Source organism: Euleptes europaea, chromosome 8 (genome assembly GCF_029931775.1).
Source record: "Euleptes europaea isolate rEulEur1 chromosome 8, rEulEur1.hap1, whole genome shotgun sequence".
Taxonomy (NCBI): domain Eukaryota; kingdom Metazoa; phylum Chordata; class Lepidosauria; order Squamata; family Sphaerodactylidae; genus Euleptes; species Euleptes europaea.
This window is the reverse complement of record NC_079319.1, coordinates 42,645,840-42,669,274: the sequence shown is the minus strand read 5'-3', so window position 1 is coordinate 42,669,274 and position 23,435 is coordinate 42,645,840. Positions and strand designations below refer to the sequence as shown.

The 23,435-nt window shown below is 40.7% G+C and overlaps 1 protein-coding gene across 1 annotated transcript; it reads right to left on the bottom strand.

The window, feature by feature from the left end:
- Positions 1-1,010: 1,010 nt before the first annotated feature.
- Positions 1,011-18,289, bottom strand: LOC130482096 (epidermal retinol dehydrogenase 2-like). The gene is made up of 6 exons (XM_056854912.1): positions 17,957-18,289; positions 6,375-6,506; positions 5,168-5,267; positions 3,755-3,899; positions 3,367-3,489; positions 1,011-1,119 (listed from the first exon to the last, which is right to left on the bottom strand). The coding sequence occupies exons 1-6, from the start codon at positions 18,281-18,283 to the stop codon at positions 1,011-1,013; spliced, it is 936 nt and encodes a 311-aa protein (XP_056710890.1). The 5' UTR covers positions 18,284-18,289.
- Between the last annotated feature and the right edge of the window lie 5,146 nt (positions 18,290-23,435).

The window sequence follows — 23,435 nt, the reverse complement described above, 5'->3', positions numbered from 1 at the left end:
TGGCAGACTGTCTGTACTGTTGGTTGAATACAACACAGATCCTATTTAATATTGATTTAAGCAGGAGCAAAAACTAAAAGGGGGAGGGGTGCAGTGTTACCACCGACAGTGCCACTAATGACAACAACACCCTCTCTTGAAAATCCTGATTATTTCAGCATGCGTAGAATAAAATAAACAGGCTCCACAACTCTCGGCCTCCTTTTGGGCACGCTCCAGTGCTCCTTGCAGCGGAGTTTGCTGTTCCCTGGTGTTCTGAAAATGGGCAGCAGTGGGGAGGGGAGCATGGTTGCATCATCATGTCCTAGATGGCTACTTCCCCATGTGCCACTTATGGGGGGGGGGCGTCAGCACCATGTCACATGGTGATTGCTGGCACTCTGTGTGGTCACCACGGTCTCAGGTGCAATCACTATGATCTCTCTGCTTGGGCGAGGTGCCCTCCTTTTACATTTGTCCTTTCTGTGGAGCAGGCAGAGCGTACCGAGAAGTGGGTTTGTGCTGGCATTGAGATCTTAAATTTAGACTGTAAGCCACTGAGATGGATAATGCTTCATAATGAAATAAAGACAAATATGACAAAAAGCATTTACTTTCTCTAGTAGGGATTATCTATATGGGTAGAATGATTAACTGTTTATATAGCAAGTGAAAGACAAAGAAAACATGTTACCAATGAATATTTAAAACTGACCACCCACAATTAATGTCACCAGTGACCAAGAAGCAGTGGTATTATTGAAGTGAGAAGCTTGATATTAGCACAGGATGTATTATTTATATAGTTATTTGATGTCTATGCTCCACATGTCTCCCACATTATGGCCCAAAGCAGCTTGCTATGTCATCCTCCTCTTTTCTATTTTATCTTTACTACAATCCCATAATGTAGGCTAGACTGAGAATGTATGACTGGCCCAAAGTCATCCAGCGAGCAGAGAGAGGATTGAAGCCTAGGTTTCCCAGACTGTGGTCTGCCACTCTGACTACCACACCAGGCTACCTCTGTATCAGACCTTTTTCTTCTGTTCCTCGGTGCTGCGACCTTTGTAGTCAGCCATGTTTTCATAGAGTCCAAAATACTGTGCAAAAAGGAAAAGTGCTTTTCTAGGAAGAAATCTGCAGAGGGAAAAAAACACCAGCATTTAATTTATTTAAATATCTATGACCTGGATGGCCCAGGCTAGCCTGATCTCGTCAGATCTCAGAAGCTAAGCAGGGTCAGCCCTGATTAGTATTTGGATGGGAGACCACCAAGGAATACCAGGGTTGCTGTGCAGAGGAAGGCACTGGCAAACCACCTCTGTTAGTCTCTTGCCATGAAAACTCCAAAAAGGGGTCGCCATCTTGGTCTCTTTTGGAGACTTCTTGTCTAGTGCTCCTCTCTAAGTGGAATGTATTAGGGTCTACTTATGCTAGAGTGAATCCCATTCCTCTTGCATTTTCTGCAACTGGAGAACAATGGTGTATAATGGCATGACAGAGCTGGGCTACAGAATCAGTAAACTCAAGCAGTAAAATAACGACAACAACAACAACAATAATTATAATCGTTGTTTTTAATGCCAATTTCTCTACCTTCTAAGGAGAATCAAACCAGTTTACAATCTCCTTCCCTTCCTCTCCCCACAACAGACAACTTGTGAGGTAGGTGAGGCTGAGAGAGCTCGAAGAGAACTGTGACTAGCCCAAGGTCACCCAGCTGACTTCATGTGGAAGAGTTGGGAAACAAACCCGTTTCACCAGATTAGCATCCACTGCTCATGTGGAGGAGTGGGGGAATTAAACCCGGTTCTCCAGACTAGAGTCCACCACTCGTAACCACTATACCACTCTGGCTCTAATAATAATATCAAGCATCCCTGGATGATACCCAATGCAACCTACATTAGATATCAAATATTCCAAACAATCACACATGTTGCAGTTCACTTCACCTCAGAGGATAGGCAAATGGCCCAAAGAAGTAGAATGAGAGGGGAAAGCTGAGTCCCCAAATGCCTATTGGTCCAGATTCAGAAAGGGTCTAGCTCCCAAGGCAAGGAAAGTCCAAGAAACCAGGGAGAAAATAATCTAGAGGAACAGCAGCTGGAACCAAGCCTAACTGTATTTCAAATGCAGGCAGAGACACAAGCATCAATAAAGATGCTTCTGTAGAGGAGCAGTACCCATAGACAGTGTCAAGGAAGATTTAGCACAGTAAACCACCAGAGCACAAGCAAGATATGGGAACAGCTTCTGGTTTCAATTAGAGGACCAGAGGCTTGAATCCAAAAGAAAATATTATTTACTTCCGGGGTATAGAAATAAGAGAGAGGGCTAGAGGGCCTCATGGTTATTTCACTTGATTAGCTGAAGGAGAGCAGGAGGGGAGGTCCAGGGTTCTGGGAATATTTCCAAATAACGGGGCGGGGGGAGTATCCAGTCCAGGAGGAGGTATGTATAGAGGTAGTCCTAGTTAATATCAGCAAAATAATTCAAACAACCTTAAGTATAGACTGACCATTTTGGGGAACTGCTTATGTGGGTATGGCACTCTCGGGGGAACGTCAGCATGGCAGGATTCTTTCCTGGCTAACAGCACTTTGATCAATCACTCAAAATCGTCTTAACTAATGGTCTGATTACCCAATATGGAGATAAGGTTGCTAGCTCCAGGTTGGGAAATACCTGGATATTTTGGGGGTGGGGCCTGAGGAGGGTAAGGTTTGGGGAGGAGAGAGACTTCATTGGGGTGCAATGCCATAGAATCCACCTTCCAAAATGGCCATTTTCTCCAGATGAATGGATATCTGTCGCCTGGAGATCAGTTGTAATAACAGATCTCCAACCTGGAGGTGATGCAACCACTATGCAACCACTATGGAGAGGGGCTTGTAATTTCTCTTGAAGTATTTATTGTTTGAGTGAGTGTGATGTTAGGCATAATTTACCTGCTATTGGACTTTTGATGTGATACCGGATGGATAATGGATATAAACTTGTTTATTTGGCCTGTTAACAGAAAGAAGCTGGTCCCACATTTCAACGTGGAGAGTTAAAGAATGGCCTAACAACTGGAGGCTTTATGGGAACGTATGAATCTGTGCACAAGGTCAAAGTATTTATGAAATATGGTGACAGCCATTACGACTTATTTCCACAGATATTTCTATACAGTTCACAAAACTCAATAGAAGTATCAATGGAATACAAAAACTGAAAATTTGATCCTTCATCTTAAAGTTTACTATCACAGCTATTAAAAGCAATATTGCAACTTATTTTTTTCCGACCTTTCCTTACCCCCCCCCCCCCAATGTTTTAAGGATACTCAATAATCCTCTAAATCAGAGAACGGAAATGAGACAAAAGTCATATACTTACACTTTCAGAGCAGCCAACTTTGTAAATGGCAATGGAAATACATAAAATTTGTCCTTCCGAATCCCATCGACAATTGTCTTGCCAACATATTCTACATCCAAGATTGGAAGAAGACAGGGCCTCCTGAAGAAAAAATGTATACTCCTTAGACAAGTCTGAATATTTTTCCTGGATCCACAGAACTGCACTGCTTCTGGACTCCCATGGTGCCTTTACTAATCTATTTTGAAAGTATAGGGAGTTTTTTATTCCTCATATTCAAAGGGAAAAAGTCAAAATCCAGGAGTATATCCCTGAAGTAGATCTGGATCTTTACACAGAACTGTCAATAAGCTTATTGAATTACAACTTTCTGTAAATGCATTGTTAATCAAAACCCAACACTCACGTCGTTTTTACACCAGTAAAAAGGTTTGTATGCACATAATATGGACAGACAATAGTAGTTTTAATGCCTTTCTTTCCTGCAGCTTGCAATTCAAAAGCAACGGTCTCCCAAAATCCAATTACTGCAGCCTTGCTTGCACAATAGTCTGAAAAATGGAGGCAGAAAAAGATTAATAATCATAACAAGGCAATTATGAAAAGTATAAAATTATTTGATGTCAATAAGTTCTTTAATATCTCTGTTTGTGTGGGTATACTGTAAGTGCTGTCCCCCACCCCGTTCCTTCTGCCGCTGCTCCAAGCGGTGACAGGAGAAAATTTTTAAAGTGTTCAGCATCATGTGCACTGCTAAGTCACTTCCAGGGGAAACCGGGAAGTGACATAGGGTAGCTCTAGGAACCTCTGGAAATTATATAGTGGAACCACAAAGTTCCCGGCAGTTCCTAGAGCTACTGTACATTCAGGGCTGTCTTAACAGCATTATAGGCCCCTGGCCAAAGCAGTGCACTGGGCCCCCTACCCACACAACCACTCACGGGAATAAAAATGTAAATGGTTGATAAAATTAAAGCTATATTTATTGGTGCTTCCATAATGAACAAGTCCTTTTTTACATTATATTTCAGTATTTATTCTTCATCCAAACCCAAATTAACATTAATCTTGTTCATTAGCTTTAGTAAAACAAATGCTAAATATAAATTTTCCAATAACAAATATTTATAATTTAGTATATTTATTTACTCATTGACAGGCAGGCAGGGGAACAGTGCAGGGAAGGTAGGAGAAAATTGTGACCCCTGCAAAGCCTTGCTAGTTTCGCACTTGTAATTATGCTATTCCTTAGATGATTCTGTAGAAACTGCCTTTATCCTTCAATACATTAAGAATATATGAAGATCTCTGCCACCAGTGATGTATAATACAGGACTACAGTGTAAAGTAGCTGTTGAGGAAGTGTTTTCCCACATGCTATTCTATGTGTTTGAACAGATCCCATGTGAGTGGGAGCTGGGATGCAAATTTGCTTGCACATCAGAAGAGCTTTTAGCCACACAGGTATATTTTACCTTGATACAGTCCTCCTCCTGACAATAGGGTTGCCAACCCCCAGGTACTAGCTGGAGATCTCCTGCTATTACAACTGATCTCCAGTCAATAGAGATCAGTTCATCTGGAGAAAATGGACTCTATGGAATTGAAATCCCTCCCCTCCCCAAACCCCGCCCTCCTCAGCCTCCACTGGTGGTGAAGAGGGACTTGGCAAACTTACCAGACAAGTACTCCCACAAGTTAAGACATCTTTGATTTTCATGCGTTGAGATGAGATTGTCAAGTGCAATATATCCAATAAGAACAAATTATGTAGTTCATTCTACTGAATGTATAATAAATAAATCCACAGTATACTGACCTGAAAGTTGATTGGATCCAATCATTCCTGCTACACTTGCAGTACTAACCAAGTGTCCACGGTTACAGGCAATCATGGCTGGTAGGAAGGCTTTGCAAGTCTGTGACACAGTTATAAAATCCATACTATTAGGCATGTTTTTAATCATTTCTGATTTTGCTACAGAAATGTAATGGGACACCCTATACAATGACAGGCAAACTGCTCCAACTTTGTAGGCTGGTATGCTGGCATATCTGATTAGTATCATTACATCATGTTAGTTTTGAATGTTGTTTTTAAAAGTTTACAATTTTCAGGTGTATGTCAATTTACATAATAGGTGGACTTTCTGAAATACAGAGCCCACATCTAGAAATGAAGTTCTAATAATATATAGATATCATAAAATGGAATCCTTCAAATTAGCCCCTAGAAACAACCCAGAGTCAAATATGGCTAAAGCCAAACATTTTAGCAGGTTTAAGAATTTGTAATTCCAAGGTGAATCAATTTAAGTAAGGTGATTTACATCAGCAATTTTAATATTTATTTAAATCACCAAGAAAAAAAATGATGATATAAACTAACATTTCCATTATCATTTGGATACTTCCTAAATAAAAGTATATATTAATTTATTGTTATAACCTTAAAAAAACATATTGACTTAAAACTATAGAGAATCTTCATGCAACTTCAGAGGGTACACTAGAAGTTTCTGTATTTGACTATTTTTACTGTTTTAGAAAATTATATAAAATACAGTTTTTATATACCCTAATGCTCATGACTATAAAGAGGGTATCTTTTATAGTCTGTGGCTATAGCTGTGGTGACTCGCTAGCCACTAGCCCCACATAAAACTATAATACATAAATGACACAAACTTTGTTATATGATCTGATGGAGATGTGTTCCAAACCGTTTTTCTTTACAATGAAAAAAAAATCCATTTTTTAAAATCCATTTTTAAAGTCAATTTTTTTCTATCCACTTAATTTTATGTTATAGTTTTGGGGGACAGGGAATAAAGAGAGCACACAGCAAAAGCAGAAACAAAGAAAACATAGACTGAAAAGTCATTCAATAGTACTAGTGAAAAGACAGTTCTGAATACTAGTACTCCTACAGTTCTAACTAGTAGCAAGATTCCAATAATTCATTATTAGTTTTTAATAAGACTTCAAAGTAGTTTCATGGTTATGTATATAAAAAAATTGATTACCCAGAAATGTGCCTTAAAGTTCACATCTAATGTTTCATCCATTTTACAGTCTGGAATATCAAGGAAATTCTTTCCAGTTACGATACCTGCATTGTTGATTAGAATATTAACATCTCCAACTTCTTTTTTAACCTAAAACAAAGGATATGTGAAAAATTACGTTCTTTTAAGATTTCGGTGATTTAACTTACTGTATCCAAACTGTGCTTAACACAGAAGACTTTTTGTGTCTATTGGTTCAATTTGCAACGAGTCTGTATCAATATTTAATATCCCAAATGCAACACTAGTCTTTTTTAAAATAAACTTTAATTTTTATTTAAATTAACAACACAAAAATACATAGAAAACAGCATACATATAATAATATAAAACCAAACGATACATGTTTCAAGTAGGATAATAAAAATCTTTATTAAGCAAATATGCTTCTATTTCTTGAACTCATCTCTGCTTTCCTACTGAATCACTTCCGGTAGCTCTTCCCTCACATTCCACCTTATTCTGTGTCTCTGAGTTATTCATCCTGTCTACTTTCCTAACTCACTCAGTTTCACATGCATTGATACATCTTTCCTTTTATAATGTTAACAAAGAAAACTATATACAGATTTGAAAAAAACAGTTCCCACATGGTCAACAAATTTTCATGAAGCATGTTCAATATTTCTGTGCTGGAACTCTTCGGAGGCAGGGCTAATGCTCATCGACATATGTAGCCAATGATACCTGCCAAAAGGAGTTGCAAATGTGGTTAAATAGCTTCTATGTGCCAGAACACATCCTTTACATCAGGGGTGGGGAACGTCAGGTCCGGGGGCCATTTAAGGCCCGCAAAATCATTTGGTCTGGCCCTTTGTGGATCCTGGCAGAACTCTAGCTCAAAAGGATCTGAGACTGGTGATTCGCCCCCTCCCATGGACAGGAATAGCTTCTATTCAAGGCAGAGTTTGTTTTGCTGAGAAAAGGAACCCTTTTCCCCCCTTGCAGAAGTGTCGTTAGCTATGGAGCTGCTAGGACCGCCCAAGAAACTGTGTTAACCCTTTCCCACCTGGGCCATGGAGAAACGTATTCCCTCTGTACTACAAGAGGGCTGGGGCGAAAGTGGCGACAAAGGAGGCAGGGACAGAATGCACCGGAGGGGGGGAGTTCTTAGCCAGTGTGTCCTCATTTCATCCCTGCAGGAGGAGGTAGCAGAAGCCAGCTGTAGAATCCGGCCCTGACCATGCAGAGCAGGAGCAACTCCAATGTGCGGCTGGACGGCTACGCCCAGCTGGTGCAACAGACCATCCTGTGCCGCCAGGTGGGCGAGTGCGCCACTGGTTGGATGCCTGTCTGCTTGCCCGTGAGGGGGGGTCACTTGGGGCAGCTGCCTGCTTGGGGCTTGGTCAGCTAATTTTTAAGTTGATAATTTATATGGCCCGCGAATGATGTTATAAACATCCAAATGGACCTTGGTGGAAAAAAGGTTCCCCACCCCTGCTTTACATCAAACACTGAGAAAACTTTAGTATGGGATAGGTCACAGATCACCTCATCGATGGTTGGCAATGGGTAATGGTTACGTTTCAATGATTTGTTCAATACAAATGCACAGCTTTCCTGATGGTTTTCATACAACAGCTAGGCTGCTGATCCATTCTGTGCTGCTATCTAAGGGAACAATTATGACTGTGGCATGTAGGATGGGCAGCTCCTGCTTCAGTGGTCCTGCCAGTGCAATAGGTACCCTCCTTTTAGGGTCTGTTACAGTCTCAAGTTTCAGTTTTCCTGCAAAATGTTCTTCTTGAAAAATATCCCCAAATTCATTAAGATTTATTGTTGTCCCATCAGTCAAGAAAGTGATGGAAGAACACAAGGATACAAAGAAAAAATTAGCAAGCCAAGAAAAGCAGATTGAAACAATACAAACTAACCAGACAGCTGTTAAAGATCAGATAGCAATGATGGAGATGAGAGTTAGAGAAACCAACCTTCGTCTGCACAACTTTCCAGATATGATGGGAGATAACAAAGAAACTGTAGTCCCAAATCTGGCTTACTTATTTCAAATAGAAGAACAAGACTTGAACCAAGCCATTAACAGAGTTTATAGAATACCATTACCTGCGAGAATGAAAAGATCTAAACCAAGAGATCTCATGATTGTTTTTTATGACACTAGGATTAAGGACAGGATCATGAAGATCCACTACGACAACCTGGTTTCAGCAGGAGATATTACTCTAATATTATTAAAGGACATACCAAGACATTTACTCTCACAGAGGAATAATTACAAAGAATTTGTGTCTGTTCTGAAAGCTAATGGTATCAAATATCGTTGGATTATGCCACAAGGCTTGGCTTTTACCTACAAAGAAATGAAAATGACAATCTTATCTCCATCGGATGTGGGAAAATTTCTGAGGAAATACAAGACAGAACTTAGAGGACTAACTCCGGAACAAAAGGAAGAAGAAGAAGAAGAACCACAGGGAGCAGAAGGAGGCACTCTGTTATAGACTGAATATTTTGCTTCAATAATTACTACATCATGGCAAAAGTAATTTCTTGGAATGTGAATGGTTTGAATGAAAAAACCAAACGGGCTAGAATTTTCAAATATTTACAGAAATACAAGTACTCCCTAATTTGTTTACAAGAGACTCATATAGCAACAAAACACAAAAAATACCTGGATAGGCAAATGCTTGGACAAGCATTTGTTGCATCGGCTAAAACAAAAACAAAGGGAGTAGTGATATATGCTCATTCTAGCCTTAGTCCTGAACTACTGTATAAAGATAATGAAGGGAGAATTGTAATTATCAAGACCAAAATATTGGGGCAAAAGACGATTGTAGTAGGAATATATGCACCTAACGAAGGAAAAGCTAAATTCTATGGACAATTACATGAACTGATTTCTCAGTATGCAAATGATCAGATTCTTTTGATGGGCGATTTCAATGGAGTTATCTGCCCAATCTTGGATAAAAAATCAAAAGCAAAAGACGAAAATGAAGGAAGTTTACCTAAAACTTTCTTCACCATGGCTTCAGAATTGGAAATACAAGACATCTGGAGAACAATGAATACAACGGCTAAAGAATATACTTTTTATTCAGCGAGACACGACTCTCACTCCAGAATAGACATGATATGGGCTAGTAAATCTATCTTTACGCAATTATGTAAAATCCAAATTGTACCAAGAACTTTTTCTGATCATAATCCGGTTACATTTGAATGGAACAATAAACAAGCATTCAGATGGCGATTAAATGATAAACTTTCAAAGGATAACAAGATTCAAAAAGAACTACAGGACTTAATTAAAGATTTCTTTGAAATTAATCTTAATGGGGAAACTTCATTGAACACAGTTTGGGATGCATTTAAAGCTGTTCTAAGAGGATTCATGATACAGAAACATACGGCCTGGAAGAAAACCCAACTACAATTTATCAATAATATACTTTGGGATCTACAAAATTTGGAACAAAAACTTGTTATGGCGCTGCATGATGAAGAGAAAAATGACATACAAATGAAGATTTCTGTATCTAAACACCAATTAAATTTGATAATAATGGAGGAAATGAACAAAAATCTAAAATCTGCTAAACAAAAATACTTTGAACATGCTAATAAACATGGAAATTTTTTGGCAACCCAACTGAAAGATTCATTTCAAAAGAAAATTATAACAAAAATTCAATCCGCTAAAGGACCAGTTTATACAACCACGGATATACAAAAAGAATTTGTTTCATTCTATACTAAGTTATATCAGAAAGAAAATATCTCAAAAAAAAAATAGACAAGTTTTTAAGTTCAATACAGATGAATGTCCTTTCAAAGCCCCAACAAGAATGGATAGATGCTCCAATTACAAAGGAGGAAATACAAGAAGCAATAATGAAACAAAAAACGGATAAGACACCAGGACCAGATGGAATTACTGCACTATTTTATAAAACATTCAGTGATAACTTAGTGAATTTTTTTGTATTACTTTGTAATACAATTTTGGATAAGGGAGCATCCCCAGAGACTTGGTCACATGCATTTATATCGTTGATACCTAAGGAAGGAAGAGATCCAGAAAAAACTTCAAATTATAGACCTATCTCGCTGTTAAATGTGGATTATAAGATCTATGCTTCGGTCTTATCGAATAGGATAAAACATTTTATTAAGGACCTTATACATGAAGACCAAGCAGGTTTTGTTCCAGAAAGGCAAATTAAAGATAATATAAGAGTTTTATTAGACTCATTGGAATATTATGACCAGAATATTCAACAAACGGCGGCCTATGTATTTTTGGATGTTGAGAAAGCTTTTGATATGGTCTCCTGGGATTTTATGAAAAAGATATTGGAAAAATTAAATTTTGGAGACCGTTTTTTGAGGGGTATATCGGCCATATACACATCCCAACAGGCAAAAATTTTGGTGAACGAATCGATGTCTGATAATTGTTCAATTAAGAAAGGAACTAGACAAGGATGTCCTCTGTCTCCATTATTATTTTTGTTGGTGTTGGAATCATTATGCTGTAAGCTAAGGAGTATGGAGGACATTCGCGGATTAAAAATAAAATAACATGAATTTAAACTGAGAGCATTCGCGGATGACCTTCTGTTAATTTTGGAGAACCCAACACAATCAATGAAGATATTGCTGGAAACTTTGGATGATTTTGGAAATGTATCGGGATTTAAAGTTAACCAAGAAAAAACAAAGACAATATTTAAGCATTTATCAGAAACAGAACAACAGGAATTTATATCATATACAGGTTGGGAGAAGGCTAATAAGGTCAAATATTTGGGAATATGGATCTCTGCAAAGAATAAAGAATTGATAACTAATAACTATCTTAAATTATGGGACAAAATAAAAACTGATATGATCATTTGGTCAAATAAAAAACTGTCACTTTTGGGACGTATATCAACAGTCCAAATGAATATTTTACCAAGGATGCTTTTCTTATTCCAAAATTTGCCTATAATATCACATGTTAAATACTTTGATACTTGGAGGAAAGATGTATTAAATTTCATCTGGCAAGGGAAAAAGCCAAGGATTGCTTATAAACATTTGGTGGACTCTAAAGTTAGAGGAGGTTTAGCATTACCCAACTTTCAACTCTATGCTGAAGCGGCCGCTTTAGTATGGCTAAAAGACTGAGAATTTATCTAATCCGCGTTTGTTAGATCTTGAAGGTTTTAACAATATAAGTGGATGGCATGGCTATTTGTGGTATGGTAAAATTAAGATACAAGCATCATTTCGTAACCATATAATCAGGTCCTCCTTATTTCATATTTGGATGAGATATAAACATATTCTTGAACCAGTAACACCGATGTGGATATCACCCCAAGAAATGTTGACACTACGCCCACTTAGATTGGACAAATTTATCACCTATCAAGAGTTAATTAACTGGGAAGGGAAAAAAAGCTCACTAAAAGACTTTCAGTTACTTAAAGACGATTTACAATGGCTTCAATACCATCAAATTAAATCAGTATTTACACAAGATATGAAGAATGGATTTTCCAAAGAAAAATCGCCTTTTCACAGGTTGTTATTAGATAATAACACTCAACTGATTTCTAAAATGTATAATCTTCTTTTAACAATTTATTGTGAGCAGGAAATAATCAAACCAACAATGATTAATTGGGCTCAAACTGTGGGACATGATATTGCCCTAAATAAATGGGAAAGACTATGGGTGAAAGACCTGAAAGGAATAAATGCGCAATCAATTCGAGAAAATATCTACAAAATGATGTATAGATGGCATTTAACACCTAAAAAGATTGCAAGGATTTACAAAGTGACATCTCCTAAATGCTGGAAATGCAATAAAGAAGTTGGTTCTTTTTATCATATGTGGTGGACTTGTGACAAAGCTAAGGATTTTTGGGATATGATTTATAATGAATTAAGACTAATAGTACAAAAAAATATACCCAAAACACCAGAAATGATGCTATTAAGTATGATACCTGATGATTTGTTAACACAAAGGACTTTTTTGATTTATGCGACAACAGCTGCAAGACTGCTTTATGCAGCAAAATGGAAAGGGGCAGACTCTCCTGGGGAAAAAGACTGGATTATGAAAATGTTTGAACGGGTGGAAATGGCAAAACTTACAGCTACTCTAAATCAAAAAGACAATGTTCAATTTATGGGGGAATGGGAGGCTTGGATGAAATATTGTGAATATGAATTAGGACTGGGGAAAATGGAAGAGTACCTTTTAATCTGATCTAGATGACATTGCTAATATTAAGAAATGTAATCAATTATATTAATAGCATATTGTGATTGAAACTTAATTGAGATATAAGAATAATTAAGATCAGACCATATCACGATGGGATAGAATACTTTATTAAGAGGCGGACGGAGGTGATGGGGAAGTCAGTAAATTTTCCTTTAATTTTTATTTTTATTTAGCACTTAAATAACTACAACATTACTTATGATTTAGTTGTTTATATTACTTTTATTGTTGTTTGTTAACATGGAAAATTTATATTATAAAAACCAATAAAAATTTTTAAAAAAAGATTTATTGTTGTCCCTGCAGCAAGCTAGGTCTGGTCGCTGTTTTGAGCTATAGGCAAATTATTCTGAGGTTGTATTGAATCAGATGCATGGCTTGAAGTGCTCTGCTCCCCAGCAGTGGCCTATGAGTCTCATCCTGCACAATAACAAATTGCAAATGATAAAGCTTATTGTGCTTTGGGTTGTGAATCTTACGTTTGCACTTGCCTACAGTTTTCATGTTGCTTTTGATGAATAAGCACCTGGCCACATGGCTCCGCGTGTGTCTTTTCATTAACCAGTGTCAGCATATTACAGGTGGTCCCACAACTCAGCTGAAAACGAACTGGCTGTTTGTTCAGTAGCATAATGGCAAACAGGACTATAGGGTATGTACCAGACTTTCTAGTATGTCCAACTATGTGGGCATCATAGTTTGGAAATCCCAAAGTCAGGCTTAGGACATCCTCATCACCATCTTCCTGCACTGTTCTCACTGACAGTGTACGAGGTTTCCTTTTGCTCCTGCACTGACTTAGGAAAGGGTTTGGAGTGCCACACACAGTAGTACTGTCTTTGATAAGAGAATCTGTGGTTCCTCCAAAATTACAGGTTGTTGCTAGAGTTCTTAATACAATTACATAAGCTGTTTCATTGCTCTACTGACACATAAAGAAATTATACCATTCCATAGTTTCAGTGTGTGACTTGAGTAATTTCTCCAGGGTTCAGCCAGTGTCAGATCCAAGAGAATTGCATACCTCTCTTCCCGTCTCTGCTATGAGGTAGTACAGGGGTCGGCAAACTCATTAGTCAAAAGAGCCAAATATCAACAGTACAACGATTGAGATTTCTTTTGAGAGCCAAATTTCTTAAACTTAAACTATATAGGTAGGTACACTGTTTATTAACTTAATAAACTTTAATTAAAGTTTTAAGTCTTAATTAAACAATAGGTACACTGAATAAAACTTGATATCATACTTAATAGTGATCTTATTTATTGATAAAAATTAAATTGTAAGTCCCTGCCATTTCCCCCTCCCCGTCCGGAGTCCTCGTCTGGAGGCCTGGTCTACCGCCATAAAAGCCTATTGGTAGACCTGGCCTCCGGCTGAGTCCCATTGGGAGTCCAGACCTGGCCTCTGGAGGCCCATAGAAGGCAATTGGTAGACCTGGCCTCTGAAGGGGGACTTTTTTTCCTCCTCGGAGTCCAGGTCTACTGCCAAGAAAGCCAGTGGGTAGACATGGCCTCCCAATGGGACTCAGCTGGAGGCCAGGTCTACCAAAGGAAGCCTGCCCCGCCCAACAGCTGATAGGCGGGTGGGGGGCAGGAACCGCCGAGCCACCCGCCCAGCAATCGCGCGGCTAGAGGGGAGGCTTTAGCCTCCCAACCATTGAGGGCAAGGGAAAGGGGAACCCGACCATTCTCCACGGCGGGGGGGAGGGAGAGACAGTGCGCCCACTCGCCTGCTCTCTCTCTCTCTCAGGCGCGCCGGCTCCGCAGCCCGGCTGCCGGAGCAAGTAGGCGCGAGAGCAGGGGCTCCGAACCAAGTTCGGAGAGCCGCACTCAACGGGCCAAAGAGCCGCATGCGGCTCGGGAGCCGCAGTTTGCAGACCCCTGAGGTAGTATAACAGCTGTCACGAGACGGACCCGGCCGAGGTCCGCTCGGACTTATCTAGCCCCCAAACCAGAGGAGACTTCCCTCTCCAAGGGGAGAAGAGGAAGGGAGGGACAGGGACACAGACAACCAGGACTAAAGCCCCTTTCCAACGAGGCACGGTTTTTTCCTAAGTGGCAGGGGCGGAAGCAGCCTATGGAACGGAACCGGCAGTCAGGGAGGCCCCGGGGCTGAGGGGAAAGGAGAACCCACGTATCGCAACATCAGGAGGGAGGAAGAGGACCCTCGCGTCGACACAGCCCGGAGCCGGCAGGAGCGCGGAGTCAGCCGGCCACGGCAAAACAACGCGGCTGGCCAGCACCAGTCCTGCCGCCCAGCTGAACAGCAGCAGGGTGCGTCCCAGGCGCGGATGCACGTGCACAGCCCAGTCCTAATAAGGACTCGGGAGGGGGGGCTTGGGGTGGGAGGGGCCGAGAACCAGGTCTACAAAAGACCATTAGAGTGGAGGTCAGGGAGGAGGGCAGACTTAGGTCTCACGGCTGTATACCTGCAGGACGGAGACCCTGGCTGCATCCAAGGGAGAGATTGACTCCAACTCTCCCTCGGAATGGTCTGAGGCCGAGGAGGCTCCTTTGGCTCGGCCCCTACGGACCACAGAGGAAAAAGGGGTGGTCGCCATCGAGCTCACAACCCCTACAACAGCTTTACCTTTTGCTTTTCCTCTTATCCCGCTAGGGCAAGATCCAGATCCAGGCCAAACTCCTCTCTCCAGCACTTCCATAGTTGGTCTAACCGCTACACCTCACTGGCTCTCAAAAAGAGAACCACTAGTCCCTTATGAGAAAAATTGAGGGTTGATTGATATGCATGAATGTGCTTGAAATATGCATATTTTCTCCATGTGGCTACAAGGGTAAACTGGTACTAGTAGCCAGTTTCATTATTATGCCTTTTTAGAAGCAGGTTGGTATTGTTAGAGTGCAAATTATATGTGGTGCATGGATTTTCTTCATGTCTTCTTACACACATTCTGTAACCTAGCTACACTAATGCATACTTCTATAATCTCGTCTTAATTACATAACAGAGTTGATGCTCAATGCAACTGCTTCTTTCTTATAGAGGCGTAGGTGCAATAACACTTAAAGTAGTTAGTATTGTAAACATCTTCTCTAAGGTGGAGGCGATAATTAAATTGTTTACTCTGATTTTGACTCAAACAGTTTTGAGGACGGATAGATACAGCAGGAAGAACTGGTTTGGTGGGGACTGTAGATTGCTGTCGACGCTATACTTAAGAAATATGCCACTTCCTTTAATTATCAAAGATTTCTGCAGATTAGGTGACATTACAACTGCCCAGGCACTCCCAGGTGTAATGAAAATTTTAAATGAGTTTTACAATTATTGCACTAAAGAATATTTAGAAATAAAACCCAGGTTTTGCAAACGAATCCTAAAGGGAGGGGTGGTTCCAGAGCGCCCGGGGATGGTGCTGCCGCACTGCCTCCTGAACAGCTTGCTGCTGAGTGCGGCAAGCCAAAAATACATTTACAAAAGAAACGCTGTGGAACTCTCCATAGAGTTCCATGGGGTTATGCCTGCCTTTTTGCAGGCGCAACTCAGCGCATGCATAAAAAAGCATTCCCGGGCACAATAATGTCAGCTCTGCCCCTGGGAATGCGGTGGGAATTGGAACGGGTGTGAGACCTTGCACCGGAAAACTCTGCCGGCGAGACAGCACCAGCACCCAAGCCTTGCGCTGTTGCAAGGCTCCCTATGCCAGCGTAAGTGCCCCTGTGCCAGATTCTTTGCCCACTTAGCCAGTGCAAGTGGCACTTACACCAGCATAGGGGGTCATGCCGGCTCCTTAACAGCTCCGCCCCCTCTTCAGGATTGCTTGGTTAATCTTCACTAAACCTACACTTAAAAGGGTGCATTTCTTATCTCTGTAGGGAAATTCTATAGAGATAGTAAAACATTTAAAGTACCTCGGGGTCATATTAACACACAATCTTTCATGGGACTTGCATATCTTTATGTTAATGCAAAAGTTAAACTCCTCCTTTATTTCCCTTTTAAAAAATCAGTTTTTGCACAGGAGGGTGATTTGTACCAGCCCTTATGACCCTATATAGAGCAATCATACATTTGATTGTTAGATATGCTGCTCCAGTTTGGTACCCTGGCCATATAGAACATCTTTATATTCTTCAAGTTAAATTTTTTAGAAACTTGCTGGGTATTCTGCGATGTATTTCCTCCTCCACTCTGCAATTAGAATTGGGGCTCCAAAAATTTATAATCTATTATATATCAATCTGTCTTTAACAGCTCCTCAGATGTTTCAGTTGTTAATCTCAGATATCTCAATGTCCACCTGGACTAGTAGGTTAAGACAAAAGATTTTCCCTCCCAATAGAGCAATTGAAAGCTGAAAGGAATAATGTTTGGAAAGCAAGCTGTAAACAGTTACAAAACAAGATCTTAAATGAGAACTGGTCCCTGTTTTTAAGGATGCAAATCGTAAATGTTCACCTCTCTTCTTCCAGATACCCTTTAATGTCTATCTAATACTGCTCATACAATTATAGCCTTGAGCAGAAATAACCTTAAATGGTACTTTTTCCTTGCCAGACTATTTCTGCTGGTTAGAAATCTATAAATTTAGACAAGCTTTTTTATTGGCAAGGTGTAATGCCTTAGGAGATACAGTAAAATTATTGCAGAAGAACGCAAATGCCAATTTTGTCCAGATCAAATAGACTCACTAGCCCACATTGTTTTAGCATGTTCTCAAAACAATATTGCACAATATATATATATCATTCCCTGGATAAAACAGCTAATGGCACTTTCTGAGAAGTGGATACTGCATTATCTGCTATCAAGCAGATGGGTGAATTGCATGAGAGACGTGGCAACTTTTCTCTTTATAGTGTCAAGAAGAAATTTATCTTCATTTCTCCCTTTTTAAAAATGTGTGAAATGGAAGATGAATAGGTAATGGCTGTTAAATCTAGGGAAATGAAGGTATCCTGTCCTAGAGAACGTTACAAAAGACAGTTCTCTCCTGGATTTATGAAAGGATTATTAAAAATTCCTTTTCCAGTTGGCATCTGGTTAATTAGGATTTCATTGACTGTTTTGTATGTTCTGTGTGTGTCTGATTGGCACTACTGCTTTTTTTTTTGCATGCTTAACTTCTTTTACTGCTTTTAAGTTATGGAAAATGAGAATAAATATTAAGTAAGTGTAAATCCCAGCCCTAATTCTATCTTGAAAATTCCACCTGTCCCATCAGTATTTTTTCATAATTCAAATCCATTAGTAGCTACAATGATTATAATTACATGAGGCTTATTTATTCATAATCAAGTATCCAAGGTTTTTTTTTACCTGTTCTGCCACTGCATAAACTTCTTCCCGTTTGCTGCAGTCACACTTGTAGGTATAAACAGCTAAAGCTCCATTTCTTTTGGCAAGTTCAGCCGTCTCCCTGTTACCTTCTTCATCAATATCCCAGAGGACCAGAATGGCACCAAGACTAGCAAAATTTAAAGCAATCTGTTTTCCAATTCCATTTGCCGATCCTGTAATAAGTACTATCTCCCCAGCAACATTCTTAGGAGCGCTACAAAACTTCATAATGAAGGCCTCAAAGTAGTAATAGACTGACAAAACTATGACTCTGAGAGTTTCGAGGATGCTGCTTATCATGGTCATGATTCTACTGAAGGGATTTGTCCTTCCTAAAAAATAATAATAATAAATGATTAAAATTCTGTTAATTCAGCCATATCTAGGGAACAGCCAGTGGAATACATCAATTAACTTTAAGCGCTAATTTGACCTACCTAAGATATTTGTTGAAAATTGTATTCTGTCTGTTTATCTTGGTAATTTCTTCAGGGGCATGAATAAGAGTGATGCCCTTTCTTGTAAGCCAGTGGAAAAAAATTCTTAAAGTTTGTTTTAAGTTAATTAGATAATAATTTGCTACCCCCCCAGCACTTTGCTGCCCCCCCAGCACTTAACCAAGATCAAGTTAATTCATGCCATCGTATTCCTGATTACTATGTATGGGTGTGAAAGATGGACAATGAAGAAAGCTGATAGGAAGAAAGTAAATTCCTTTGAAATGTGGTATTGGATGAGATGCTCTGGACTGCCAAACAACAACAACAACAAATCAGTGGGTTATAGATCAAATCAAGCCTGAACTGACCCCAGAAGCTGAAATGACTAAACTGAGACTATCGTACTTTGATCACATTATGAGAAGAGTCACTGGAAATTAAAATCATGCTAGGAAAAGTTGAAGGCAGCAGGAAAAGAGGAAGACCCAACAAGAGATGGATTGACTCAACGAAGGAAGCCGCAGCCCTCAATTTGCAAGATCTGAGCAAGGTGGTTAAAGAGAGGACATTTTGGAGGACGTTGATTCATAGGGTCACCATGAGTCGGAATCGACATGACGACACTGAATACATACACAGAACTTTGCTATAGAAGGGCTTTCTTTCCTTCTTCACCACAAACGGTGGGATGAAACCAACAAAGCTGCCTCCCAGGTCAACAGTGTGTGCGTGTGTGTAAAGTGCCATCAAGTCGCGGCCGACCTATGGCGACCCCTTTTTGCGGTTTTCATGGCAAGAGACTAACAGAGGTGGTTTGCTAGTGCCTTCCTCTGCACAGCAGCCCTGGTCTTCCTTGGTGGTCTCCCATCCAAATACTAACCAGGGCGGACCCTGCTTAGCTACTGAGATCGGTCGCGACCAGGCTAGCCTGGGCCATCCAGGTCAGGGCCAACAGGCATACCTTTAGCATAAAGAGCAAGATCAGTTGAGCGCCCACCACCAAGCGAAAGAGGGATTAGGCGCCCAGCCCTTCTTGCCTATAGGGGCAGGCGTGTCTCTTTCTCTGCCTTTCCCTGCGCGCCCCGCCGAGGCCAACCCCCCCCCCCAGTGCACGGCCAGCAAGGGCGAGGGGCGGGACGGTGGCCGGCTCCCCACTTACCGCGCTGGCGTCAGTTCGACGGCACCCGTGCAGACAAGCGAGGGCGATCTGGGCGCGCCGGCAACCCAGGGCTGCGGAGCGGGCGTCTATTTCTCCGCCCCTCGCCTCCAGACCGCGCGCCACCTCCCAGGCTGCAGGCGCTGGCGCGCTCTGCCCAGCTTGTGGGGCGAGGCCCTCCGGCCGCCCAGGAGAGACGCAACTCCGCCCCCCCCGCCCCACTCGCCAATTGGTGCGAGGTGGGAGAGGAAGGAAAGGTCGCTGCTGGGCTGCGCAAACGGCGCGCTGGACGGGACGGGGCTCCAGACGGCGCTGCCTGGCGCCCCTTGCGGCCGTTTCCGTACTTACCTTGGCAGGTCCGCTCATGCAGGTAGTCTCAGTTGCAACTATGCAGGTAGTCTCAATTGAATTGCAAGGCTCTGAACCTCTGGAGGGCTTGCGCTGACCTTCCTGTTTCACAGTGGGTCGCCGTGTGAGTCTGTCTGCAGTAGTCGAAAAGGGCAAGAGTCCAGTAGCACCTGAAAGACTAACAAGGATATTTTCTGGCAGGGTAGGAGCTTTCGTGAGCCACAGCTCACTTCTTCAGGTACCTGAAAATATTCTTGTTAGTCTTTGAGGTGCTACTGGACTCTTGCCCTTTTCTATTCCTGTTTCAGAATCTGGTCCCACGCTGCTCTGATCTGGTCCCGGAATCTGGTCCCAGAATCTGGTTCCACGCTGCTCTGGGGTTCAAAGGTACCAACAGTGGCCAGAAATACTTTCCACCCATCATAGGCTGTGGTTTTTGAGGAGGTAACTTCGAAGTCACAAAAGCCCACATTTCTTAATCTGTGTATTAGTATAGGTCAAGTGAGCCTATTCTATGTTTCTTAACTCCCTTTGCATATTGAACACACGAAGCTGCCTTGTACTGAATCAGACCCTTAAACCATCCAAGTCAGTATTGTCTACTCTGACCGGCAGCGGCTCTCCAGGGTCTCAGGCAGAGGTCTTTCACATCACCTACTTGCCTAGCCTTTTAACTGGAGATGCCGGGAAATGAACCGGGGACCTTCTGCATGCCAAGCAGATGCTCTGCCACTGAGCCATCCACTCCAAGACACCTCCAGACCCATCCTCTCCAAGATACCTCCAAACCCATCCAAGACACCTCCAGACCCACCCGCTCCAAGACACCTCCAGACCCATCCACTCCAAAGCACAGTCGCCAACCCCTTCAATAGCATTTCTTAAACAATATATTTGCATTAATGAATCATGTTAATATTCTTAACATATATAATCCTAATTTGCAATGTTGAGATATTCTATAATATCTCTTAATCTGAATAAAAGTATAAGCAATAATTCAAATTAAAATTCATACCGCCCTCTTCCATGGCTCTTAGTAAATCAAATTAAAATTCTTAACTCATATAAACATAGTAGAAAAGGGCAAGAGTCCAGCAGCATCTTAAAGACTAACAAAAATATTTTCTGGTAGGGTATGAGCTTTCATGAGCCACAGCTCCCTTCTTCAGATACAGCTAGAATGTGAATCCATCTGTCTTTAAGTAGAGGAGAGTGAATTTAGACAAGCATTAGTATGTAAATGTTAACAGTATGTAAATGTGAATAGCAGGCGTGATGGGATTAGGTGTGGTAGGCAGAAGAGTCTGTGATGTCCAGGGGAGAGATGGATGTGGAGAAATCAGCATTGGTAATGAGCCATGAATGCAAGGTCTTTATTCAGCCCAGGTAAATGCATTGACTTTAGTTTGAATATCAACTGTAATTCAGCAGTTTCTCTTTCTAATCTCCCTTTGAAATTCCTTTGTAAGAGAACTGCTTCTCTTAAATCTGCAACAGAATGTCCTGGAAGGTTGAAATGTTCTCCCCCTGGTTTTTGAATATTGTGGTTTCTGATGTCAGACTTATGTCCATTTAATCTTTGTCTAAGAGACTGACCTGTTTGTCCAATGTAGATTGTGGAAGGGCATTGCTGCCATGTGATGGCATAAATCACATTAGAAGATGAGCAGGAGTATGAACCTGAGATAGTATGGCTGACATTGGTGGGTCCAGAGATGATGTTCCTAGAATCTATATGAGGGCAAAGTTGGCACCTTGGTTTGTTGCAGGCCTTGGTGCCAGAGTCCATGTTCCTGTTAAGTAGTTTATCATCATGGGTGAGAAGATGTTTTAGGTTAGCCGGCTGTCTGTAAGCAAGAAAGGGACGTAGAAGTTTCATAGGGCTTGGGGGAAAATTATTTTTCATTTCCCTCTGTGCTGCTGCAAGCTGCTCAGGAGGCAGCGTGGCTACACCGTTCCCAGTCACTCCCTAACTACCCTCCTTAAGGATTGCTCTGTAAGTTTGTGGCAATAAAGTGTATCTAAATGTTTTAAATTATTTTAAATAATAAATAAACAAATAAATGTTCCATTGCCCTGGAAACATATCCAGCTTTGTGCTAAGCAAAATGACGATTATTAAAGATAAAAAGGAAGACATTCATTTTTCCCAAAATGAACCCCGCTTGTATTAGTAAAGGAGATCATGAGCAATTTTGCATTCCATCATAGGTGTCTACATTTCATTTTAAGTATGAAGTATAAAAATGCATTCAGGCTGGCATGGAGACTATTTGCTGAGGTTATACCAATTATTCTCCAAATGAAGTTACCTGCTGGAAGGACTATAAGCTGGTTCAACACTACGATATACAAAATGTACATAGAATTTCCTCCTCTTGCATGTACCACTGGAAGGGCAAAAATATTTTGATCAATATGCATGTTCTCTTTTTTGAGCATTGTCTGAAAGAATCTTATTTTTACTGTGGACATCACTCTTTCATCCATTTATAACCCATTACAGATTATTTTGTTGAGATCAAATCCATTTCAGAAATGGTCATATATAGGTTTAAAGCCAACAACTAAACTGTATTTTAATAAAGAACCTCAGAGCTGTTAACAATCACGTGAGCAGAGGTGAAAGACATTTGAGGAAAACCATGCAGTTGTCATGGAAACTCATGCAGTTTCTATTATTCATTAGTTGTGTACAAAACTGGGTAGTCTATAAAGTAATGGGTATTCTCCTTGGTACCAGTATTTGCAATTTAGGTTCCCTACTATCCTTAACAGAAAGGGTAGGGATAACTGAGAAAATCTGAAACCTTTGTATCTATATTTGATAGCTGGAAAGTTATGCTACCTAAATTGATCACAGACTTCTTCATAATGATGATCATTTTGGTAAAGAAAATGGAACAAGATGTAGAACAGGGAAATTGTAGACTCTGTGTGATAGACAATGTTCATAAATGTCCTGCCTACTTGCCTTGTGTAAACTTGAAAGAGGATCTCTGTACATTGTTGTGCACCTGGTATTTGACTCCGAAACAAGTTAGTAGTAGTTACAAGTAATCTACCAGAAACCTGTGGGGGCAGCTATCCCATCCCCTGCTATGTCAGGGCATGTCAGTGTGCTTATGTATAGCAATTTCCTAATTGCTTCTCTGTAGCTCTTGTTGTCAGGTAGAAGTTCACTGCTTCCTTCCTGATTCAAGTAATTTGATTCCATAGGAGTGCTGACTGGTTTAGCATCTTTCATATTCATAAAGTCTGCCTTTGGTTAAGAAGATAGCTCCCATCTTCTTCCCTTTTTATTTGTATTCCAAGATAGTAGTGAATATTTCCAAGTTGTTTTACTTCCACTTCTTCATTCAAATGTTGAACAATTTCATCACAGTCCTCTTTGCTTTCATAACACAGAAACAGATCGTCCACATAAGTCAAGATGTAGGTCCATTTGTTGTCTCTGTACCTTGCGTACAAGCAAGGTTTTGCTTTGCCTTGTTCAAATCCTTCTTTGGTA

Bases quoted from the DNA above. Each gene is read 5' to 3' on its own strand.
- LOC130482096 (XM_056854912.1), bottom strand. From the start codon at position 18,283: ATGACCATGATAAGCAGCATCCTCGAAACTCTCAGAGTCATAGTTTTG. The intron at 5,268-6,374 runs GTAATCAATTTT...ACTGTGTCACAG, and splicing joins ACTTTAAGGCACATTTCTGG to ACTTGCAAAGCCTTCCTACC. The intron at 3,900-5,167 runs GTCAGTATACTG...TCCATTTTTCAG, and splicing joins TGGATCCAATCAACTTTCAG to ACTATTGTGCAAGCAAGGCT.